The sequence below is a fragment of the Eurytemora carolleeae genome, unplaced genomic scaffold (assembly GCF_000591075.1).
Source record: "Eurytemora carolleeae unplaced genomic scaffold, Eaff_2.0 scaffold369, whole genome shotgun sequence".
Classification (NCBI taxonomy): domain Eukaryota; kingdom Metazoa; phylum Arthropoda; class Copepoda; order Calanoida; family Temoridae; genus Eurytemora; species Eurytemora carolleeae.
The window spans coordinates 228,980-252,094 of NW_019396298.1; the positions used below are offsets into that span (position 1 = coordinate 228,980).

General features: G+C 32.3%; 2 protein-coding genes across 6 annotated transcripts; one reads left to right on the forward strand and one right to left on the reverse strand.

The window, feature by feature from the left end:
* Nucleotides 1-98: 98 nt before the first annotated feature.
* On the forward strand, nt 99-10,859 carry LOC111700451 (uncharacterized). 4 transcript variants are annotated; one of them, XM_023471358.1, is made up of 9 exons: nt 99-183; nt 340-378; nt 1,004-1,100; nt 2,669-6,287; nt 6,343-6,413; nt 6,470-6,503; nt 6,577-6,615; nt 6,674-6,699; nt 10,126-10,859. In XM_023471358.1, the coding sequence occupies exons 1-8, from the start codon at nt 134-136 to the stop codon at nt 6,697-6,699; spliced, it is 3,975 nt and encodes a 1,324-aa protein (XP_023327126.1). In that variant the 5' UTR covers nt 99-133; the 3' UTR covers nt 10,126-10,859. The 4 variants fall into 4 exon arrangements, with proteins under 4 accessions (XP_023327126.1, XP_023327123.1, XP_023327124.1 ...); XM_023471355.1 differs by lacking the exon at nt 10,126-10,859 and adding an exon at nt 7,461-7,645; XM_023471356.1 differs by lacking the exon at nt 10,126-10,859 and adding an exon at nt 6,904-7,397.
* A 610-nt stretch (nt 10,860-11,469) lies between these two features.
* LOC111700452 (disrupted in renal carcinoma protein 2 homolog) lies at nt 11,470-16,685 on the reverse strand. Of its 2 annotated transcripts, none has more exons than XM_023471360.1 (13): nt 16,624-16,685; nt 15,965-16,058; nt 15,701-15,813; nt 15,141-15,333; nt 14,943-15,086; nt 14,203-14,309; nt 13,932-14,079; nt 13,799-13,846; nt 13,657-13,746; nt 13,485-13,551; nt 13,256-13,431; nt 12,705-12,857; nt 11,470-11,713 (listed from the first exon to the last, which is right to left on the reverse strand). In XM_023471360.1, the coding sequence occupies exons 1-13, from the start codon at nt 16,674-16,676 to the stop codon at nt 11,597-11,599; spliced, it is 1,503 nt and encodes a 500-aa protein (XP_023327128.1). In that variant the 5' UTR covers nt 16,677-16,685; the 3' UTR covers nt 11,470-11,596. The 2 variants fall into 2 exon arrangements, with proteins under 2 accessions (XP_023327128.1, XP_023327127.1); XM_023471359.1 differs by lacking the exon at nt 14,203-14,309 and adding an exon at nt 14,417-14,523.
* Between the last annotated feature and the right edge of the window lie 6,430 nt (nt 16,686-23,115).

A 23,115-nucleotide genomic window follows, 5' to 3' on the forward strand; every position in this document is an offset into this window, starting at 1 on the left:
TGCATCATTATTTCATTTTGCAATTCTGACCGCAAAACTCTTTATCATTTATCTTCTTGTAAACTCTTTCTTTGTGAATATATATGATTAGTGTTTCAGTATAACTGCTCCAGTTCCAGTCAAACATTAGAAAATGTCGAAGAGCACTCCACTCAACAAGTTTGTGAAAATTTCAACAACAAGGAATAAAAGAACATGATGACAAAATAAATTATCTTAATCTTTCCGCACAATTTCGCGCAAACCTTTGTAAACTGTGCAAAACTGCGCAAACTACAAGACAAATGCAAAAATTTGCTATTATTGAAAATGAAAAAAAGGTGTTCTTTTTTATTACAGCGTTGTGCTTGTTCTCTCGATTTTTGCAATATTTATTAGGAAATCTTATTCTAAAGTTTATTAAAACCAAGTAACACTTATGTAATTAAAAATCATGAAAAACTAAATCCGAAAAAAAGATACAAACTTCTGAAAAAAAGGACAAATCTTGAATAAAAAAATGCAGAAAAATCAGGTTAATATTTTAAAATCAACAAATAGTTTTTAAAACATACAATCTACATGTTTGTGAGAAAGTTTAGCAATACATTTACAAACTCGGTGATGGTGATTGACCAAACCTCTGTAGAGTAAAAAAGTAGATGTTAGTTCCACATTTATTGAAAATATATTTCGGTCTGGGTTGACCCTCATCAGTTCTTGAGATTGTTTCTTCACAAAGATTAAAAACAAACTGACTGAATGACTGACAAACTTTAGCAATACATACAGCTTAAGATTGCCGTTGATATACAATATTGTGGCATTATCATAATCTCTGTATCCCTGTATCTTAAGATTGCCGTTGATATACAATATTGTGGCATTATCATAAAAAATAAAACCAACTTCACTTAAAATTGAATACTGCTTCTTACGTTCGTCAAAACCTAGCATTGTTTGTTGGGGATTTCCGTACGCCTAATTGGTCTATACATCATAAAATAAGATATATGATTTGCAGTAAGACGAGTACTTTCTTCCTGGTCTCTCAAATCAGGTTTCCTTCCTATCCTCATCTACAACTATCCTGCACTTCTGGTGGTAGTACCTGTGAAAAGGTAGGATAAGGCTGTCTGAAAAAGCTGGTTGTGGTGTCAGAGTTTTTGAATGGTTTTCTTCTGTCCATTTACTTTTTCAAAAACGGTTTTTTTCTCTTTAAAACGATAGTTTTCACTTTTGCTAAACTAAAAAACAATCATTTTGTTTATAATCTTTAAAAACAATATCTAATTCTTTTTTTTCATTTAAGAAATGATCAGACTCGAAAAAAATAATTTTTTTTTATTTATCTTGTTTTAATTTTTATCAAAACCATCAAAGTGGGTTTTTAAGTAAGTGAAATATGACCATCCATAATCATAACAAAACGATCAGAGCTTTATTATAAGATGTCACTGAAATTTTTAACCCAATATCTTTGCTACCTAATTTTGTAGACCTTAAAACTATGAATTCTGATAGATCAAATGATTTAAGTTTGAAATATCAAAGGTTTAACCCATCAGGTTGCAAAGATGTAGGGATTAGAATGTTTAAGTTTGGGCAAAGAATTAATTCCTTTTCTATCAAATCTTACCAAATAAACTAAGTTGATTTAAACAACAAAACTTTACTTACTCCTTACTTAAAGTTATCTGCTCTGAGCACATTTTCAATAATATTAAAATCAAACAAAGCAAAAACTTTTTATTCAAATATTTCTTTTTCAGTCTTCCTTCACAAATTGTTCAAACAGAGCTGAAAACTTTAGAATGGTGGATTTCAAGATCAATGCTTGATCCTCTCTTTTTCCTAATCTCGAGACTAACCTAATCTTGTGTTTGTGTCCTGAAAATTGCGTAAAATTCAACCAATCAGAGTGGAGTATCAGAAGCCGGGAAATTTAAATTTTGCGCGCCATTTTATATGAGTTCTCTCATTTAATTAAGATTAACATACAGAGACGGTAGGGACTCTCTAATTTTGAAAAAGAACGGTTTTTGGATTTTTTTGTACTATATTAAAAGAGTGGATTAGGCCTAAACAGGCTGAGGAACCACCTTTTCCAACTGTAATTTTTTTTTCTGGCATTCTCATTTTTGACACTATCACCGTGAAATTTTGTGACTTTCAATGAATAAAGGATTTTTTGTTAACATTTTTTTATTTATAGGGTAGGGAACAGGATGGAAAAAATCCATAGCCCATAACTTTTTTTTACTAAAGCTACAGATCTAAAAACTATATTTTTAAAAAGCCCTTGAAAAATGCACCTGGAAACATATGTCACTCTTTGATATTTGTTTAAAACAAAAAATATTTTTTCCATTTTTCTAACCTTTTTTTAGGCATTTTTTTCCACCCTCCCTGGCGCCCAAACTATTAAAGTTATCGGTCTAATTTTTTTTTCTATGAGCTGGCTTTGAAAAATTTGTCTATGAACATGCATTTCAACCCTATTCTCTTTCTCTAAGGCCTTTTTCAAGGGGGGGGGGCGCCAAACGCCCCCCCAGGCTATACATAGATTCAGACCCCCAGCCTTTTTAAGGTTAAGCAAGAAATTAAAAGTGTCCACATCAGATATTTGAATTAAAGTTCACAGCTCTGTACAAATATTTCAACATTTTATTAAAACTCTTTATATCAGTTTCAGCACAGAGTCCAGACGGAAGATGCAAGTGCTGCATGGATCTGGAGTTTAACAATAGCTCTTCTTTTCCCTGAATTTCTAACTATAGCAAAATCAGGGTTTATTGTTGTTACCCAGCATGTTCACATCCCTCCTTTTAAACACCTATTGGTACCCCTGATGTTCCAAACAATACATATCATCGGGATATGTGTGTTATTTTTTATTGCTCTACCTGGAATGTCTGTTGTAACAATGAGTATGGTTACTACTAGTTCATGTTTTATACCCTCACTATTTAAAGGTTTGTCAGATAGGCAACATAGCAGCAGAAATACAAGTTATTTATTCAAAACTTTAGATGCAATATGTCTTACAATACAAATACTAAGCATTGTTATCTGGGTCCTGAACAGTGATCAACATCCACAAAGATGGAGCGTGCTGGTAGGACTGTTGTTCACCTCCTTTGGATGGTGGGAAGCTTATCTTCCTTATAACAATGCCATCATCATGCAAAGATTTTTTGACTTTCTCAGAGTCGTTAGGGATCAGTCCCTACACAAGCGAAAACAGCATGTTGTCAACTGTATCGTATCTGTTTGGAAAGTCTTCCTGACAATAGTATTTGTTCTATCTTTGACTTCAGCCATGAACCCAGTGGAAAAGGTTTCCAATTTATTTACATCTGTTAAATGGAAATATGCAGATTCAGCTAAAACTGTAGTTTCCCCTGGGCGTCCACCAGCAATACTCATAAATGAAACACTGACAACTTGCATGACTTCAGCAAAGGAGACTGATGGCTTTGTCCCTAACCTGGTTTATCCAGATATAAATGATTGCTCCGGGTTTTGGGTTAGGGTATGTTTAGAAGAATACCCAACATTGAAGTATGCTCTCTGCCCTGGAGATTTTCAATACTTTAGCAGCTCAAACAGTCTTTCTTGCTATAATGAGGGAACCTGTTGTCAAAGTCAAACCATTGTTGAATGTGGAGAAAGAAAGAGTTTTCAGAACTGTCCCAACCCTGATACATTTTTGGAATCTAAATATCCCCCTAACTCTGAAGAATTTGTTGACTGGACAGTTATTACTCAAATTGATGAAAGATTCTTTTTTCCTTTCATCGTTCTTCTGACTCAGATTGTATCTACTTTAGTTGCATACCAGTTGGCATACTTTGCACTAGAAACCAGAGTGGGTCTTTGGGGATTTGCTGTGCCTATGACATTTACGCCTCTTATAGTAGTGCCAATTTTGATAGTTCTTTGTAATAATGTCATACAGAATAATTGCTATCTAAATGATTATATTCCAGCAGCAATTTTTTTCTCATGCTCAGGTGAAACCACGTTCTACCAATTCATGGCTGAAAATTGGATTTACATTTTAGCTTTCCTGTCCCAAGCATGGATTTCAAGTCATATTTGGACAAAGAAATCTTTAAAGCTAGCTAAAGCAGAATTGATTTTTGATACTCCGTTTTATGATTCTTTACTTATTGATCAATCACTGCTACTTAACAGAAGAATGGATGATGAAAAGAAGACACAGACAAAAGTAAATCCAAATCTGAAGAATGTAACTGTCCTTGGATGTGCAACAATGTGGCATGAGACAGAATCAGAAATGTCAAAGTTAATAGATTCCATTCAAGATATAGACACTTATACAAAAACTTTGTCAAAATCACACGAAGATTATTTCAATTTTGAAATGCACATTTTCTTTGACAATGCATTTGATGATCTGGGTAATCCTAATATATTTGTAAGTCAGCTAATAGCCCTGCTGGCAAATAGAAATATTCTTCTATTAGAGAAATTCCTTACTCCCTATGGAGGAAAACTTTATTGGAATTTAAAAAACCACACCACATTGGTTTGTCATCTCAAAGACAAATCAAAGATCAAAATAAAAAAGAGGTGGAGTCAACTTCTTTACATTTTACAGTTTTTGGGACAGGATGTCATTAATCACCTTGAAAGTGCAGACTACAAAGATTTACTGTCTGATAAAATATTAGATCAAAACACATATATACTAGCTCTTGATGGAGATGTAACATTCAAATCAGACTCTATTGTGAAATTGATCGATCTCATGAGAAAAGATGACAGAATGGGAGCCGTTTGTGGTAGGATTCATCCGGTGGGAAATGGACTTATATCAATGTATCAGAAGTTTGAATATGCTGTTGGACATTGGCTTCAGAAGACAACAGAAGATGTTTTGGGAAATGTTTTATGCAGTCCAGGTTGCTTTTCTCTTTACAGGTTAAGTGCTATGGTGAATAGTCATGTTGATCATCTTGGACCAGCAGTTCTTGATTTTTCTAAAGAAACCACTTCCGCTATTGACTGCATTCAGCATGATCAGGGGGAAGATAGATGGCTATGTACCCTATTGATCAAAAGAGGATGGAGAATTGAGTACTCTGCTGTAAGTGATGCCATGACCATATGTCCCGAAACATTCACAGAGTTCTATAACCAAAGAAGAAGATGGACACCATCAACTGTTGCAAACCTGTTTGAACTGATAAAATCATGGAATTCTCTTCTAAAACATGGAAATCTTACAATATTTCACATTCTCTACCAATTGTTGATGCTTGCAGGTACCATCATAGGACCTGGAAGCATATTCATCCTTCTGGTTGGCGGTTTTCAATTGACATTTGAAATCTCATATTGGGGATCCTTCATTATGAATCTAATTCCAATAATTTTGTTTATTCTTGTATCATTACTGGCTTCACCCTCTAGTCAAGTACTTTGTGCCAAGGTTCTAAGTATGGTCTATGGTATTGGAATGATTGCTATTGTATTTGGATTATTTTTCAATATTTGGGATTCATGTCCCTGGTCCCCTTCTACTCTCAGTTTGGAGTTAACTGCTGGGGCTTTCATTGCTGTTGGCCTTCTTCATCCTTTGGAGATCAAATATCTCATGTACGGAGTTGTTTATTACCTAACTATTCCTTGCATGTACATGTTGCTTCCTCTTTACTGTGTCTTCAACCTTGATGATGTTAGTTGGGGGACCAGAGAAGAAAGACAAGAAAGTTCAACTAATATTCTTGCTGAGAAAATCAGATACATTCTTAACCCTTCAGATGAGATATCTGAACTAAAGACAATGTTATCAGAAAGAATTACAAGTTTGCAAAATGCTGTTGAAAACCTGAACAAGGCCCCAATAGAAGACACATCTGAAGTTCACGATGAGACTGATGCAGGATCCAATTGGATTCAATCTTTAGATGGAGAGTTTTCCAGTCTTGAATCAGATGAGGAAATCTATCTGCAGAATATCATCCAAAACTATTTAAAACCAGAGAAGGATAATACAGAGCTGAAACTAAAACTAAAGAAAGATCTTGAAAACCTGAAAAATGAAATTGGATTGTTTTTTGTATTCTTAAATGCAGCCTGGGCAGTGGGAATCTTTCTGCTACAAGTTTCATCAGTAGACACATCAGCATTTACTCTTGATTGGGTTTTGTGTGAGATTGCGAGTCCATTGAACGTAACTAGTTCCAATTCCAGTAATATTGGTATTAAATATATGCCTTTGGACCCGATTAACTTTGTTTTTATTTTGTTCTTCTTAATTGTTCTTTTTATTCAAGGTAAGCTTTGTTTTTTTTCCACACAGTAAAAATCTAAAAATGCGCAATATTTCAGTTTTTGGAATGATATTTCATCGAGTTGGAACTATTGGACATATTGTAGCATCAACACATTTAACTAATAAGGTATAACCTTTATCAAATCACCATTAACACTTTATTTTTTCAAAATTATATTTCAGGACATAAACTATGTGGATAATTTACCTCTGGGTGGTAAGTAAATCTCAAATATATTAATAACTTGATTTGCTTTAATTCGCTAATTTCTTGGCTTATTTTTGTTCAGGCATTGATAATCCCCTGACACCTACACTTTCAAACAATGGTATATATATTTATTTCATTTTTTGAAAAAGAATTTTTTTTATTTATCTTCCTTTTAGACTTCCCTGGTTCAACTGGACTCTAGGTGTTTTGATGAATAATATTAAATTAGTAAAATCTTTACATCTAATGGACTACATTATTGTTGTTTTCAGAAATTGGAAAAGATATTTAATAAATTCATAAGAATTGAGACTTGCTACAAACACAAATTTTCAAATCACTACATCTTCACAACTTGACAGTGTAAACAATGAAAGTTGTAAACTTAGATTATTTATTCTTACAGAAATTACAGTATGAAACTTAGAAGGTTTACAACATCGGGTTACAAAGATACCTGGATTCAAATACAGAGTTTGTGGCAAAAACTCATTTCCTTTATTGGAAAGACACATCTGAAGAAAGTTAAAGCATAAAACGTGGCAACCATGGCCTCAATGAACTTTATATGTTAGAAACAGTGTTACAGACAAGAAATAAGTCTTAAAAGACGACTTAAAACTCAAAATATGATCATAAGTTTGAACTAAGTCTTAAATACAGTCTTTTAATGGCTTAACGAAAGAAACAAGAGAACAGTTGCAGGGAACAATAAATATGGAAATAGACAGTATAGACGCGTACAAACGTCTCTAAAGACTCATTTGTGGGTATGGATCATGAAAAAGTTCTTAGAAAGCGTGAGCATATTTTAATTTGGTGAATTGCATTGCCGTTCAAAGCAACTTAACACTCAACTTTAATAATCCCTGTATTTTTGCAACCTGATGGTTAAAACCTTTGAAAATTCAAATTTTAACTATTGGATTAAACATTTATTAATATTCATTTATATTGAATTAGGTTGCAAAGATAGAAGAGTAAGGAATTTAGAGTCTGATGCGAGAGATCAGTCTCATTGAAATAAGTTAAAAAAATTTTACCTTCCAATTGTCTTGCCATTCAAGACATTTTTAAGTTAACAAAACTGTAACAAAAATTCTAAAGTAAACTAATTAGATGTTTAGAAACATATTTCTCATTAGAAATTTGTCAATAAATCATTAATGATAGAATCAATTATTTATGTTTCATCATTATATTGAATTTCTTATTCTTTACCAATTTGTTCGCAGATTTTATCAAATTCTTCAAATGTCGTCTTTTCATTAAAAATTCCAGGAAATCTACAGAAAAAGTTCGTTTGCAATGAGACTTTACAGTAAAATATAACTAAATAAGATTACTTATTAGTGTAGAATTTTTGTTACATTTTTTTGTCGTCGTTAATTAATAATTTTGGAAAAATCAATTCTCAAAACGTAACCACCCAAACTCAGTAATTATACATCATTAAAAGGTTTTATATGTCCCAAATGAATCCTAAAAAAATCTCCACAATACTACATTCTCAGTTCAACTTTCATACATTGCCGGTCACACCCTTTAATAATATTTCTTTGGTTTTTTATTATTATAACTATATTCTTTAACTTTCTATTCTGTAGATCCCTAAGTAAATGCACTGGAATATTTGCATTGCATTTTGTTTTTCTGAGACACCCTCTGTGAATTTTTTTCTTTTTTTTTTCTGGTACACCCTGTATAGATTAGTGTTTGGTTTTATTCCGGGACACCCTGCATCAATATTTATACATTTTGATTCTATTCATCTCAACTCATCTATCTTTATCCACGTCTGTTCAAGATCAATATACGTCGGAATAATATTTCTCTTTTATTGAATTTTGATATTTTATAATGTCTAATTTTCCTCCTTTTACTCTCTACCCCCTCTCTTATCCTTCTACTCTCCATCACTCCCTTTCTTTCCCTTTCACTCCCCGTCTTTCTGCTTCTCTTAATTCTTGATATTGAAGATTTGATTTTAATCTAAATTTGGAAATAAAATGCAAATATCAAAAATCGTGAAAATCCTCCAGAAATTATACATTTCAAAAAGGCGTTTCAAACATTCCTTTTGCCATGTCTCGAAAAAAATCTTTATGTGAACACAAATATTTTGAAGAAAGAAATCTAAGTTACAACTAAAAAAAATGTTAAGTAAAAAAGTGTAATAATTCATCTGGTAACATTTTAGTGAATCTGATGACACCCTGTACAAATAATAATATAAACCCTACCGGTTAATTGTATATAATTTGAAAGAATTATGATGAAGCAATGGCCTAAATATTTCCGGGACACCAATAGTCTGTAAGAATGATAAGCAATTAGTTTTCATAAGAACTCTTGGTTCACCCTGTATAAGCAAAGACTTATATATTTTGGACANAAAGGCATAGAGTCTATGTGAAATGATCATTGGTCAATTATGAAACCAGCCTATTTCATAATTTGGTTTTCTTTTAACAATAATATTAGATTTTCTATATAATGATATTCTAGGGCCCAAAAGGTTATATAGCATAAATATGTGAAGTACACCTGCAGTATGGAAACAGTGCAACAAAATGGCCGTTTTACAATTTTTTCCATTAAATTCCTCTCTATATATTTTATTCTCTATGGTAATAATTCATCGGGTATTACTTTAGTGAATCTGATTCTGATGACACCCTGGACAAATAATAAAATAAAGCCTACCGGTTAATTCTATATAATTTGAAAGAATGATGATAAAGCAATGGCCTAAATATTTCCGGGACACCAATAGTCTGTAAGAATAATAAGCAATTAGTTTTCATCAGAACTCTTGGTTCACCCTGTATAAGCAAAGACTTATATATTTTGGACACACGGTAAGATAATAAGTGCAATGTTTTTATTTTGTGTTCACCCTGTGGTATGATGAGCTAGTGAAACCTGATTATCTATGCATGGGAAACCTTTATCTCCTGTTAACATAAATACTGCCAAAGCTTAAAAAGATTATTCAAATTTTATCCTCGCAATATTTAGATTTAGATTTTCTAGGAAATAAAACTGTTCGTCACACATACACAAGATATAGCCCCAGGGGGGAGGGGGGTAATTATACTTTATACAGAGAGATGGGGAAACTTTTAGGACGCAGGGGGATAATACTAAAGTTGAAATCATTCAGAATAAAATATTTAATATTTTCAAAGACAGCTACTTTTTTAAAGCCATTTTATTTTCGCCGTTTTTGACTCTTGAATGTAAAATGTAAAAAAAAATGTAGCAGTAATTCCGCATAAATACCTATTTCGAAGTAGGAAGGAGTTTGGGGAGAGAGAGGGGGGGGACATTTGTTAATTTTACTTTATACCATGTATATTCGGATTAGATTTTGTAGTTCAATTAGTTTAATTTTTGGCACATGCTTGAGAAAATAGAATTTTTACGGTTACATCGGAGAAATCCCACATGTAATCAATTTTATTTTGAGGTGGGGAGAATATTTTGTAAATTATTTTTTTTTTGATTCATCCTATACATATTCTTGTACACCCTGTGAGCCCCGGCCAAATTCTCTGTATTTTGCTGAATAAACATTTACAAACTATTTAAAAGAAAAGTTCCAACTATTTCATCTTTATTCTAGAAGTTTCCTCAATAAACATAATTGAGGGTTTAATCCTCTGCAACTATTCACCAAGTTAAACAGTTCCAAACTTTAGACAATTAACATTTTTAACCAAGTTCACTCTCTCTCATCAGTTTATTGGATTAGACAGCCAACCACCCAGTCATATCACTTCAATTTCCCTACAGGGGGCCAGTGCATTTAGTAATGTACCGTCCAGATTTCCCTGGTATAATCTGTAAGTGTACTGTACAGCTCGCTCTGGATGGTTAGATGTCGACCCGGTTCTTGAAATAAACCAGTGTCCTAGAACTCAACTTAACTTCATAAAGTATTGGAAGAAAATATAGCACTTGATCATCCATATTCTATCCCTGCCTGTAGCAGAAAGTGGGAAAAATGTTATTCTGTGAAATTGCAGTACGTTGTACATTGCTAAATAATTTAATGTTTTAAACTTGGACATAAGGAGATTATTCATTGAAATGCATTTCATTCAAATACTTAACATTATTAGCTCAAATCATGCGACATACTTAAATTACGCTGTAAAATATGGTCAGACATAGATCAACTTCGTTACATCTATTCTATTTAATCCATTGAATATGTAAAATAAACTCTACCTGTGCGATAAATATGTAATACAATGTTCTTAATCATGTGATATTAATAACATTGTAGGAATTGAATTACGTAAATTCCTGTTAACTTTGTAACTGAAGCTATTGAATAAAGTTTGTTGAATGAGACTTTTGATTATGTTATCCAAGTTAGCTTGAAAGAAAGCTTTGGTACTTGTTGAATTATACAAGTTGAGAAATATCCTGTGTAGCAATTTCATTGGGCTGTGTGTCCTTCAGAACCAGGGATTTAAGCCTGGTTGAGATTTGGGCTGTGTGTCCTATGGAACCATGGAGTTAATCCTGGTTGAGAATTTTGCCTTTGTGTCATTTAGAGCCTGGGAGTTAATCCTGGTTGAGAAATTGGCTGAGTGGCCTTTAGAACATGATAAGTTAGTCCGTTCTGATCTTGGTACGGAGTAGACCTGGATAGATATGTCTTGAGTAAATTGTTATGGAGTAGGTATTTGCTACATGCTGTTGTAACTAATTTGTGACTTAAAGGAGCTGTATTGATGTAATTTAAAATGCCCCTCAACCTAAAGAGTGGAATGTTTGATTGACAATTTTATCTCTAAATTTTTAGCTGATCATGGAGGAATGAGATATCTTAGTTTTTCCTGCTAAAAGATTGATTGTGTCTCAACAATTATTTTGAGGTTAAACCAAAGAACAAAGCTGGTTCAAAATAAACAACACTTATTATTTTAAACACAGATTACAATATCTATATATAGTATTTATCTTTGAATCAATATATTTTGTCTGTTACATATATTTAACTTCTTCATTTTATACTATGTTGTAGAGGATTTGCTTGCTGACTTTCTTAATTTTAGTCCTATTGCTTAATACATCTGAGTTCTTTAAAGAATTAATGTTTGACTGAGAGCTTCTGTGCTGATCACTTGGATTCCAGGTTCTTGTCTTCCAGTATCTACCTCGTCCATACCCTCATCTACACCTCTTCTTCTATATTCCTCCTATTTAACAACAGATTGAAAGAGATAATCTTTATAATTTTTGATCTCTTTGAAGGCCACAGATCATATGTCATTAATTTAAATTAAAGTAAATATTTCAGAAATGTTGAATGACCTTCCATGTAAAGGTGACCTTCCATGCAAAGGGAGAATGTCCAATCACAATGTTGCCTTTAAATCTCTTTTTGAGCATAAATAATTTCTCAACCATCATGTCTATAAAATTGGTTAAACGGGCATCCTTTTCATTAGTATAGGAAAACATTTGATGGAGCATCGCAGCGAAATTCAACTAAGTACCTTGATTCTTTGAATTTTGATAAATGATCATTTTTTTCTAACAAAATTGAACGCAAAATCTTGCTACATCAGTGTTCCAGCAAATGAAATCTTTAAGCAATTATTGATCAGGATTCAGGATGCTGCAAATAGGGATGTTAATGTTTCAGTTTTTTGGAAAAAACAATAATAATAAAAATGATCAAAAACGATTGCTATTCATTTTCTAAAAGTTCAAAACGAGTGGGTCGTTTTTAATAACGATCGTTTTTTTCTGAAAACGAAGTGATCGTTTTTGAAAACGAAACAAAAAACGATCGTTTAACGATCCTTTAACAATCGTTTACAAAAACGATTAACAACTGTAGCTGCAAAGTATTCCTCACCTTAACAAGTAATAAAAGTGGAAGAACTGAAAAGCAAGAGAAAGGAAGAACATAATACATGCGTTAAGGATCGTTAACGACAAACCTTCTTTAACGATCGTATAAAAAAGGTCGCAAATCGTTTTAATAAAAACATTCGGGTTCAAAAACTCTCGCTATTCATTTTCTAAAAGTTCAAAACGAGTGGGTCGTTTTTAAAAACGATAGTTTTATCCGAAAACGAAACAATCGTTTTTGAAAACAAAACAAAAAACGATCGTTTAACAATTGTTTAACAATTGTTTGCAAAAAACGATTAACAACTCTAGTTGCAAAGTATTCCTCACCTTAACAAGTAGTAAAAGTGGAAGAACTGAAAAGCAAGAGAAAGGAAGAACATAATTTAACCATTCAGTACCAACTCCAGGAATATTGAAGATGCAGAGGAATATAACACTGATGATGTTGTACCAAATATTCAACCAACCACCAACGATTCCCTAAAATATCCACATATAATAAGATGTCAATGATTACTTTTACATTGATCATACTGGCCTAATACTTAAGCATTCAGCTATAGACCAACCAAAAGGGACCATTTAGCAGGGGTGCTGTTTTAGTTGAAAAACTTACTGGGATCAAAATAGTATTGAGCATTTTATAGTACACTTGTACATTTTATAGTACATTTGTAAATAAAATTGATCATCTAAATGCCTTACAATAGAATCTTTTTGTTCAATGCTTAGAATCAGGGTCTGGATCCAGATCTGTTAAATCCACAACATTTTTGGCTTTCTTGATCTGGATCCATTATTTTTTTAGGGGGCGCATCCAGATCCAGATATGTTCTGCATAAAAATGAATATGATCCTAAGCACTGCTTTTTTATCACCTCAGGTACTGGATATAGTTTCTCCACAGCAAACTCCATACAGAGAGGGGAGGTGGAGACCACCATGCTGTTCCCAAGTAGGAGAAGGGAGTACACAGTGATCTTTAGTGATTGCATTGTTGGTAAAACAATGGCCTGAATGGAGACAAGAGACAGAAGAGTAAACAGTATTCCGCCTAAACGTAAACAATATGAAAATGGAAGAGTTTGTGACGACAACTTTTTTTACCTATTGTTAGCAAAGCAAAAATAGTTACTTTCATGAAGCCCTTGATTTTGTCTGTCAACATTCCAACCTGTGAAGTAAATTTTATAAAACTCTGAGTAAGCTTGTCAAGCTTTATTAGAGTAATCAAAAACATCTTTGTGATCCAAGCATGCAGTGTAGAATATGATTTTACCAAAATAGCAATGACTGTTCCAACAAGGATTGCAACAATACCAAGTATATTGACCCACTTCTCTGTCAGGCATTCATCTCCTTCTCCGATCTGCATAAATGTCATATTTGTTTCAAAGTATAAAATGAAATAAAAATTTTACCTTAGTTAGACTTATGACCATCATTGCACACCAATTGTTCCAGATTGCCTTAAAGAGGAAAAACTTTTTTATTTAATTTGTAAAATTTTTCTCAGCAATCATAGGAAAGATACTTTAAACTTACTCAACCTACCTGAGGTATAGCCCAGACTAATGCAATTATCCAAGCTGCCGGTGTTTTAACCAGTTCCCACACACCGGACACAAAAGATAGACGTTGATGAGTTGAACTCAGACTGGGAGGTTGTGGTGGCTTACAGGGAAAATAAATGATGGAGAAGCTGTATCACAGAATAGGTTATCAATGTATTTGCAAAAATTACTGTTTTCCAAAGTTGTTTGCCAAACTATTTTTATGGCTTGTACAGCATTTGTTTTCTTATAAGATAACCTTTAGTTGTTCCCTAAAGATAACCGCAGCTGGAACCATTAAAATCAATAGGTAGTGTTCAACATCCTTCTTTATAGTATTCACTTCTAAATCTGTTAGAGTCAAATCGCTTGACACACCCTAAAATATGAGGAAAATAATAATATTCTTTTCGAAAGAAAGCTGTAACTCTTAAAATTGTGAAATTAAAGCAGTTGTTTTCTTATAAGATAACCTTTAGTTGTTCCCTAAAGATAACCGCAGCTGGAACCATTAATATCAATAAGTAGTGTTCAACATCCTTCTTTATAGTATTCACTTCTAAATCTGTTAGAGTCAAATCGCTTGACACACCCTAAAAATATGAGGAAAATAATAATATTCTTTTCGAAAGAAAGCTGCAACTCTTAAAATTGTGAAATTAAAGCAGTTTTCTGCATTCTTTGCAACGTTTTATGTACTGTTTAATTCAATATTCCTTACAAGACTTATTGGATGTGTGTCCCATTTGACACCAAAAGTGACATGTACAATGTGTTCTAAATCACTTTGTCACCTATTGTATGTGTCAATCTATTTGACAGGAACAGCTTGCTGAAGCTGTAGATTGACAGACTTTCCTCACTCAAACTTCTGGTTGCCAAGTTTCTATACCTGCTTATGACATGAAGAGTTAGAACCATCACTCCCATAACTACTGCTTGGTTTTCTGTACCTGCGATGACATGAAGAGTTAAACCATCACTTCCAGAACTACAGCTTGGTTTTCTGTACCTGCGTATGACATGAAGAGTTAGAACCATCACTTCCAGAACTACTACTTGGTGTTTCTGGCACAATCACAGTTGCCATGATAAATGAAACAGCTGTCCCTATGTTGTTTAACATCTGGCTGATAGATGTTGCAGTAACTCTTTCCTGCAATTGCATTTTTTTCTATAATTTTATTTTTCATTTTCACTTTAGTTTTACCTCTGGTGGAAACCAAGTTGCAGAAATGGCAGGAGGTATTGATGTAACAACAATGCCTGGAATCCCGTTTAAAATAGCGCCCAAGTGACAAAGGCCTGTAAACACAGGTTCAGATAACCCGGGGAAGAGCACAAACATACACCTAACTCCTGACCCGAAAAAGACCAGTCCACTGCTTAACACTATGGCAAGTCTAAACAAAAGATCACAGGATTTGAGGAGCCGCTGAACTGCCTACTGGCGGTTTAAATTTGTATCACTAATTCCAAACCTTCCAGATTTTTTGACTTTAAGTTCATGTTTTAAATTTTAACCAGTGACATAGCTCAAATTCATTAAATTTGGTCTCTGGATGTATTTATGTCAAGTCACTTTGGTGATTCAGTTAAGTAACCTCAGACTGTCCTCTACAGTCCCAAAGGCATCTAATAAGCTGTATGGGTCAATTAAAAGTCAACGGATAAAAAAATTAAGTTTTTTTCAAACAGTGCAGGTAATTAATAAGAAAAAGAGCCAGCAAATTTAGTTTTGAAATATATACATATCTCAAAAAGTCTCACCTGAGATTTAGCTCTGAAATATACAGGGTTGGAAGCAGGAAGACTAAGAAGGAGATGGGTCCCCAGTTTGCCATTAGTGATACAGTTGAGTCAGACCAGGATGGAAAAACAAGCTAAACATTATCAAGTGAAAAATTTATATGTTAAGTGTAAAAGAGTAAAAAACGAATTTCTTGGTGCCTATTTTAAAACTCAAAAGACTTATACATTATTATTGAATTTATCAGGTCTTCCTTTGATTATCAATTAGTTTAATAATTATACCTCAACCGTGTTGACAATTGGTCCCCATGTGTTCCATACAGTACATTGGTACAATGCCAGAAGAGAGAACACTGCTAGGATATACCATCTTCTTCTGCAAATAGATGATTTTCTTGTTATCTTCGCCAAAAATTAATATTAATTTTTTTACTTTGTTCAATACACTTTTTATAGATTATTTAAATTTCACCACTTTGGAGTTAGAGTTTATATTTTTAAAAGGAACAGAGATCTGAACCTTTGTGTGAATAACTGTTAGTATTGAACTCTTGATCTTGATAGCTAAAGTGAGCATTTTTGAATTGATGATTAATTCTTGATCCCTCAAATAAAGTTATCCCAGCATGTTATGATCTTCACACAATATCAAAGAGTAATTAAATTAATCTGTAATTATGAATAATATGGAGATCAATGCTTGATCCCAAGATTCACAAGACAAAGTTCTGACAAAGTGATTAAGCAATGATCTCCATCTTACGTACGCTACCTACGGGTTAAATTAGTTCTTCTTTGATATCCTGGCATACCCTGCAGGGATAACTTAAATGAAGGGATCAAGTATTCATCCTCAAATTTGAATGTGTCCACATTGGATATTGAGATCACGCCTTCACGATTAAAAATATCCACAACAAAGTTTTCTTCTCTGCAGATACCTGTAAACCTTGACTTCTGAGGTTGCAATCAGCCTCTCTTTGTCCTCTGTCATTTTTTTAGCTCTGAATTTTCATTTATTTTAATACATCATAAATCATAGATCTGAGGTTAAGCTTTTCTTAAGGTTTAAAAATATATTTATATACATCATCAGATAATTAAGTTATTTTTGCGGAAGCATTGATAATTTAAAATTTAATTTTTTCAAATTTTTGTAATCGTTGATGACTTTGTTTGCAAGATATTTAATATTTGAGAAAAATTAATGTTCATATAATAAAAGTCTCAGAAATTTTAAATCTTTAAAAAACCTGAGTAGGACATTTTTGAATTCATGAGTTTACACTATAATGCTAGCGTATCACATGTGCAATCCATTGAGAGTTTAAACAAATCATATTGCAGAAAATATAAGTAAAAAAAATAAATGTTTTGTAATTTTAATTTTTTTCTGATTTACAAATAGGTAAACAATTTTCTTTGCTAGCATTATATTTTATAAATTTATATTTTTAAATCGTATTTCAACATCGAAAAAGAATTAAACAAATATGGAAAACAAACTTTTTAAAAATCAAACAAAATAATCATCAAAACATTAAACATTGATGTATAAATTTCTCATATTATTATAAAGAGCACTGATATATGAAGCCACTAACTAGAAATATCTTGAAATAGTTGAAAGACTAAAAATGTTTGAATATTTTCCCTCATGTTTAACTAGACTAAAGAACTATATCGTCACACCATCAAATCATATGATTCAATATTCAACTTGAGAAATAAATACAATTTCAAGGATTCTTAAGGGCACCGTTAGCGATATTTAAAATGATTATTCAGAAAAAGAATAAAGAACCGTTTAAAAAAGTTAAAAAGTGAACTTAGATTTAAACTTTTTTTTCAAAAACGTGAAAATTTTTTTTAATGTCAGAAAATGTGACAAATTTCAATGAGCACCATGTGAACGTACTTTTTATCTAAAAACAAGAAAATTATACTAGAGGATAATATTATGTTAAAAGCATAATTAATAATCAAAAATGATTTGCTGATTTTAACCACAAACGTTATCTGAGAAAGCTGATAAATTCATCAACTAACAATCTTGACAGAGAAACTGAACACTCGCCACAAATTCTAATTTTCTAATCACTATATCTTTGCAATCTGATGTCGTAGACTTTTGGTATTTGTTAGATGTAAAAGTTAAGTTTAAAATATCATAGGGTTATACCCTAAGGTTAAAATGATTTGTTGATTAGACGATTTGATTGCGAGTGTTCATGTCCTTTTTTACAGTTTTACAGTTGCATTTTTGTAGGGCAAGTTACATACATTTTACATATGGTGAGCTTTGAGCTTACGTATTTGACATTAACAAATTTAAATCACTTTTTCTTGTTATAGATTTACTTATGTGGAAAAATAGAATTATAAATATCCACTACAGAATAATTCTGTTTTTTTATATCAACTAGGCTTTTAGGGCACTTTGCGCCCATTTTCTATTTCAATTGTGAAACATTTTCTCTTTGTTTGTTTACATTGTAAAACAGACAAAAAAATTCGCGGATTTCATTAAAAAATTTCGCGGATTTTAGAATTTAATGAAAATCGAATTTAGTTGACATTCATTGGATACAAACAAACAGACAGACACCCAGACAAGCAAAATATAGATTGGCAATAAAATCTTTATTTGTTTATTTTTTATTACGATCAATCATAGAAATTATAAATGTGAATTATTTAAAAGCAACGGAATTTCGCAGCGAGGAGTGGGAGAGGGGGAGGAGAGGAAAAATGCGTAAAAGTACATCTCAAAAAAGTTACATTTTTTGTATTTTTCTAGAAAACTCTGTTTACAATTTCTTAATTAATCTCAAAATATTTCCTAGGAAACAGAAAAATAAGTTTTCTGTTGAAAATTAGTTTCATTAATGAGACTTATAAGTTATACATGAGATTTAAATGGACCGTTCACTTATTTGGGTGATTTTATGGTAAACTAAATAGCCTATTAGCTAATTGGTATTAGTCTTTCTTTTCTGGGGCCGAACAAAAAGCCGATTTTTGTTCAGAATTCGAGCGCAAAGGGACGGTCCCTTTTTATACTATATGTCTAATATAGTAGAAAAAGGGACCCAAAAAAATTTATCATATTTGAATGCCGTTATGTATTCGCTAGTATATACTAAAATATGAAAACTTTTGATATTTAATAAATTTACGTTTTTTGTATTAAAACGTGTAAAATGTATATACAAAGACGACGTTCTCTACGACAATCAATTAACAATTACGCAGTTTCGGTTCGTAGATTTAACTACACATTCGATGTAAATAAAATATACATCTTACATGCAATGATGCATTTGTGAGTAATCCGAAATAGTTTATTTTTAAAAGTTTCGGAGCGGGATGGGAGAACCCAACTCTCTAGTCGATTCTCTCCACACATACAAAGCTTCTGTCAGTTCTCCAACCAATATCTGTTATTGCCAGAAAGGTCGAAAATCCTAGAATCAACCCCCCCTACCCCCTCGGATGATGACACCCCTCAATCAGTTGCCTAATGTATTGTCAACTACCCATTTATAATTTACAATCCCGTTCCCGTATGCGCGCAACCTTTAATTTTTCTTGCCGCGTTCTTTTCAGCATTTTACTAATCAATAGCTTATGAGCTATTTAGTGTACCCCAAAATTACCCAAATAAGTGAACGGTCCCTTTAAAAATGATTTATAAAGACCATGAATTAATCGGATCAGGGTTTATTTAGAAAACAATTTAAAAAGGCAAATTTTTTTTTAGCAAATGATGTAAATAAACAAATTTGTCAAATGTAAATAAAAAATGTAAGATTTAAAAAAAATATTGACGAATATATTTTTAAAGGATCCTTTTTTATAAAACATAAATGCAAACCATATCAGAAAGATAATGACTCAACTTTTTTGCACCCACTGGGCCTTGCGACACAAAAAACTGAAAAATGTCCAAAATCTACTTTTTTATTTCAATTGAAGTGATGTTTAAAAAGTTTAGAGGTTTTCAAAGAGTAATCTATACATAAAGTTGTAATCTCTGTTTGTCTCATGTCTGTTTGTTTGTTTGTCCAATCATAGCTCAGGAACCCCTGGACCGATTTGCCTCCAATTTTGATAGGGGAACTCGGAAGAGTCACGAGTATGTTTTAGTTTGGGTTTGAGATTCTAAGTTTAGTGGGTCGTCTTTTATCGGGAAAAAAGTTAGAATCGTAATTTACGAAAAATAGCTATGTATCATTAAGCATTTGCTCTGAACCTTTTAGTTCCCCCTAAAGGAAGAAAAATATCTTTGTAATACTTCTTTATTAATAAAAATAGTGTTTTAAATACTTGAAAATCTGAAACATTTTCTAGAGTTTTGTTTGGCGGATTATTCTCTAGGTAGATTAAAAGATTTGTAAAAGTTTTAATTAAGATTTTAGATTGCTTTGTCTGGTATTCATTCTCATTCATTGTCTGTTTGTCTGATAATTCTAGTGTCAGTTAGTTACTATTCTTTATAAAAGTCACATAATTTTTAGTACTTGATTCGTATTTGTGCTAAAATTTAATTTAACTTAACATACAGTGAAACCTTTAATAACGAATACATCGAAAGAATTCATCAAATGTCGTATTCTTCACTTTCTGATAATGGAATGTTGCAGATATTTAGTTTTTTTAATTAAATGATTATATATGGAACTCTTTAAAAAAAAAACTGAAACTTTATTAGCTTATTTGTGCTTGTGTATCCACCATCCTTAACACCCTGTTCTGCTGTGGAAGATTCCTCTCCATTTTGTAGAAGGGGTAAGGGGTGCAGTTATCCAAAAAAATCTTTTCGTTTTTCTGAAAATTAGCCGAAATATGATTGAAAGATGTAAACAAGAAGAAAAAGAAGAACAAAAAATATCAAAATATTTTCAACTGATATCATATAAATATTGCGTAATATACAGGGTTATCCACAAAAGATGAGACTGCAAAGAAAACCGATAACTATTAAAATATGACAATAACAAGTTCAAATTAGGTCTTCTGTCTAAAACATACGTTGGCAGGCGATTATAGCAATATAAAAAAGACGACTTTATTATTTAAGATTTAATTATGTACAAGGTTTTTTCGAACTATATAGTATATACCAGTTCAATATAAAGAGACGACATTTTTTCGAACTATATACCAGTTCAATATAAAGAAGACGACATTTTTTCGAACTATATACCAGTTCAATATAAAGAAGACGACATTTTTTCAGACTATATACCAGTTCAATATAAAGAAGACGACATTTTTTCGAACTATATACCAGTTCAATATAAAGAAGACGACATTTTATTTAACTTTTTATTGTGTACAAGAAGACTACTTTTTTAATTTAAGTTTTAATTGTGTACAAGCTTTTTACGAACTATATACAAGTTTAAAAGTAATAAAAAGAAGATTGTTAAATTGACAACTCCTCTTTGTTTCAATGTTTTTGTGTATTTGTGCTGTTAAAAAGCTTAATATAAATCAAAACTGAAATCAAAAGTTGTCTTTATTATTTTGATACAGTCGCCTACCACCATACCATTTTAATGGTTTATTTTTGATTTTGCAAAGAGAGAAACAAGGTTACATTTGCAGGGAATCATGACTGTATAAAGACAAAGATAGTATGAATTCACTGTCGTCTTTGAAGTCTCATCCTTTGTGGGTAACACTGTGTATTTTGTAATTCTTTTTTAATATATTCAGCTATAAACACAATTGTTCTTTTGCGCCTGTGTTCTTTGTCTGTGTACGAATATAAGAACTGATGAGAACAATTTTATTGTGGCAACTCACTTGACCCCTGAGGAAGTTTACGGCTGGTCGACTCACTTGACCCCTGGGGAAGTTTACAGCCGGTCGACTCACTTGACCCCTGGGGAAGTTATTCCCCTTGTTTTTGGTTAAGGTTAATTTGCATTTGCTACCGACTCATATTTAACTGGCAAAATTTAAGTAATACTTTTAAATACTTTTGAATAGTTTGCAAACATTACATAAAATAACATTTGACTCAGATTAAAGTGATTTATCCAATATATTGATGCTTAGAGCTTACAGCATTGTACCTTATTCATGTGCTAGCTTGGGAACCCAGCTTTGTCTGGAAATAAACATTTTCTTAGTTTAAGTCAAGTTTCTCAACTTAGAATTTTTAAACCAAGTTAAGAACATTCCAGTGGTTCTACCGTGTTTGCTTATTACACATTTTTGGCAAACAAATCAAGGGGTTCATGATCTTTGATCAGACATACAAACGGGAAGACAAACAGAGACTAATTCTTTAAACATTTAACACAATAGAAAATGATTGATTTTCACTAAAAAAAAATAGTATATCTCATTCTTCCGTGGTTTGAGAAAAGTTTTAAGGTGTTGTGAATCTTTATAATATAATTGGAGGGCTACATGATATATCGTTTAAGGTGTTGTGAATCTTTATAATATAATTGGAGGGCTACATGATATATCGTTTAAGGTGTTGTGAATCTTTATAATATAATTGGAGGGCTGCATGATATATCGTTTTTAGAGATTTTAAAGACTAAGTTTAAAAATTAAAAAGAAATAAAACCTGTCCAAAAGTATTAACTGCTTTTGGAGCAAAGTTTCTGAGTACAATCAAATGAACTAATTTATTAACAGTAAAACTTAAACGAGATAATGCGCGAATCACACCTTTTGTTAATTTTTTGCTGCATTGTTTGTATACAATACCGAGGGAGGGGCCGACTTTTTCCCGCGGGGTGGGGAGAGGGATATTTGCATTTTTAAGCCCGAGTCTCGGTTCCGGGATTAACACCGGCAAAAAAGGTTTCTAAATCCCGCAATCTTTAGCATGTTTAGATCGAATAAATAGATGCGAGAATTATGGGACTATGGGGAGGGAATCTGATGTCAGAATGTTAAGTGACCCTTCAGTTAAAGAGGGACTTCCCTGATTTGCAACGTTTCCCTTTAAAACCTAAATCTGATCAAAATGTATGAAAACCAATTATGTTGTTTTAAAAGTAAGAAATGCGACTGTCACTTTTATAAGAATTATTTAATTAAAATAATCTGTTTCTTTTTTAAGTATAACACGCATCTCTATTTTATAGTTGACATGAAGAGACAAAGGTGTTCAAGGTACCGTCGTAAATCGCACCCGCCGCTTCAGTTAGAGGGTAACTTTAAATTACGTTTTCAGTTTCTTTAAAAGGATTTAGGGAGGGGGGAAGGTCCTTCGCACCCCTCTGACATATTCAAAGGAGGGCATATCCCCCTCTTTAGATTTCAAAATAGCTCCTCAATTCCACTTAAGGGAAAGAAAACCATAGTGCAAAACAGGAAAACAAAATTTCTCCTGCGGCGTGTCTTTTTGTTAATAAATCTGGCTTTCTTATTTCGAAATAAATCTAGAACCCCCTTTTACT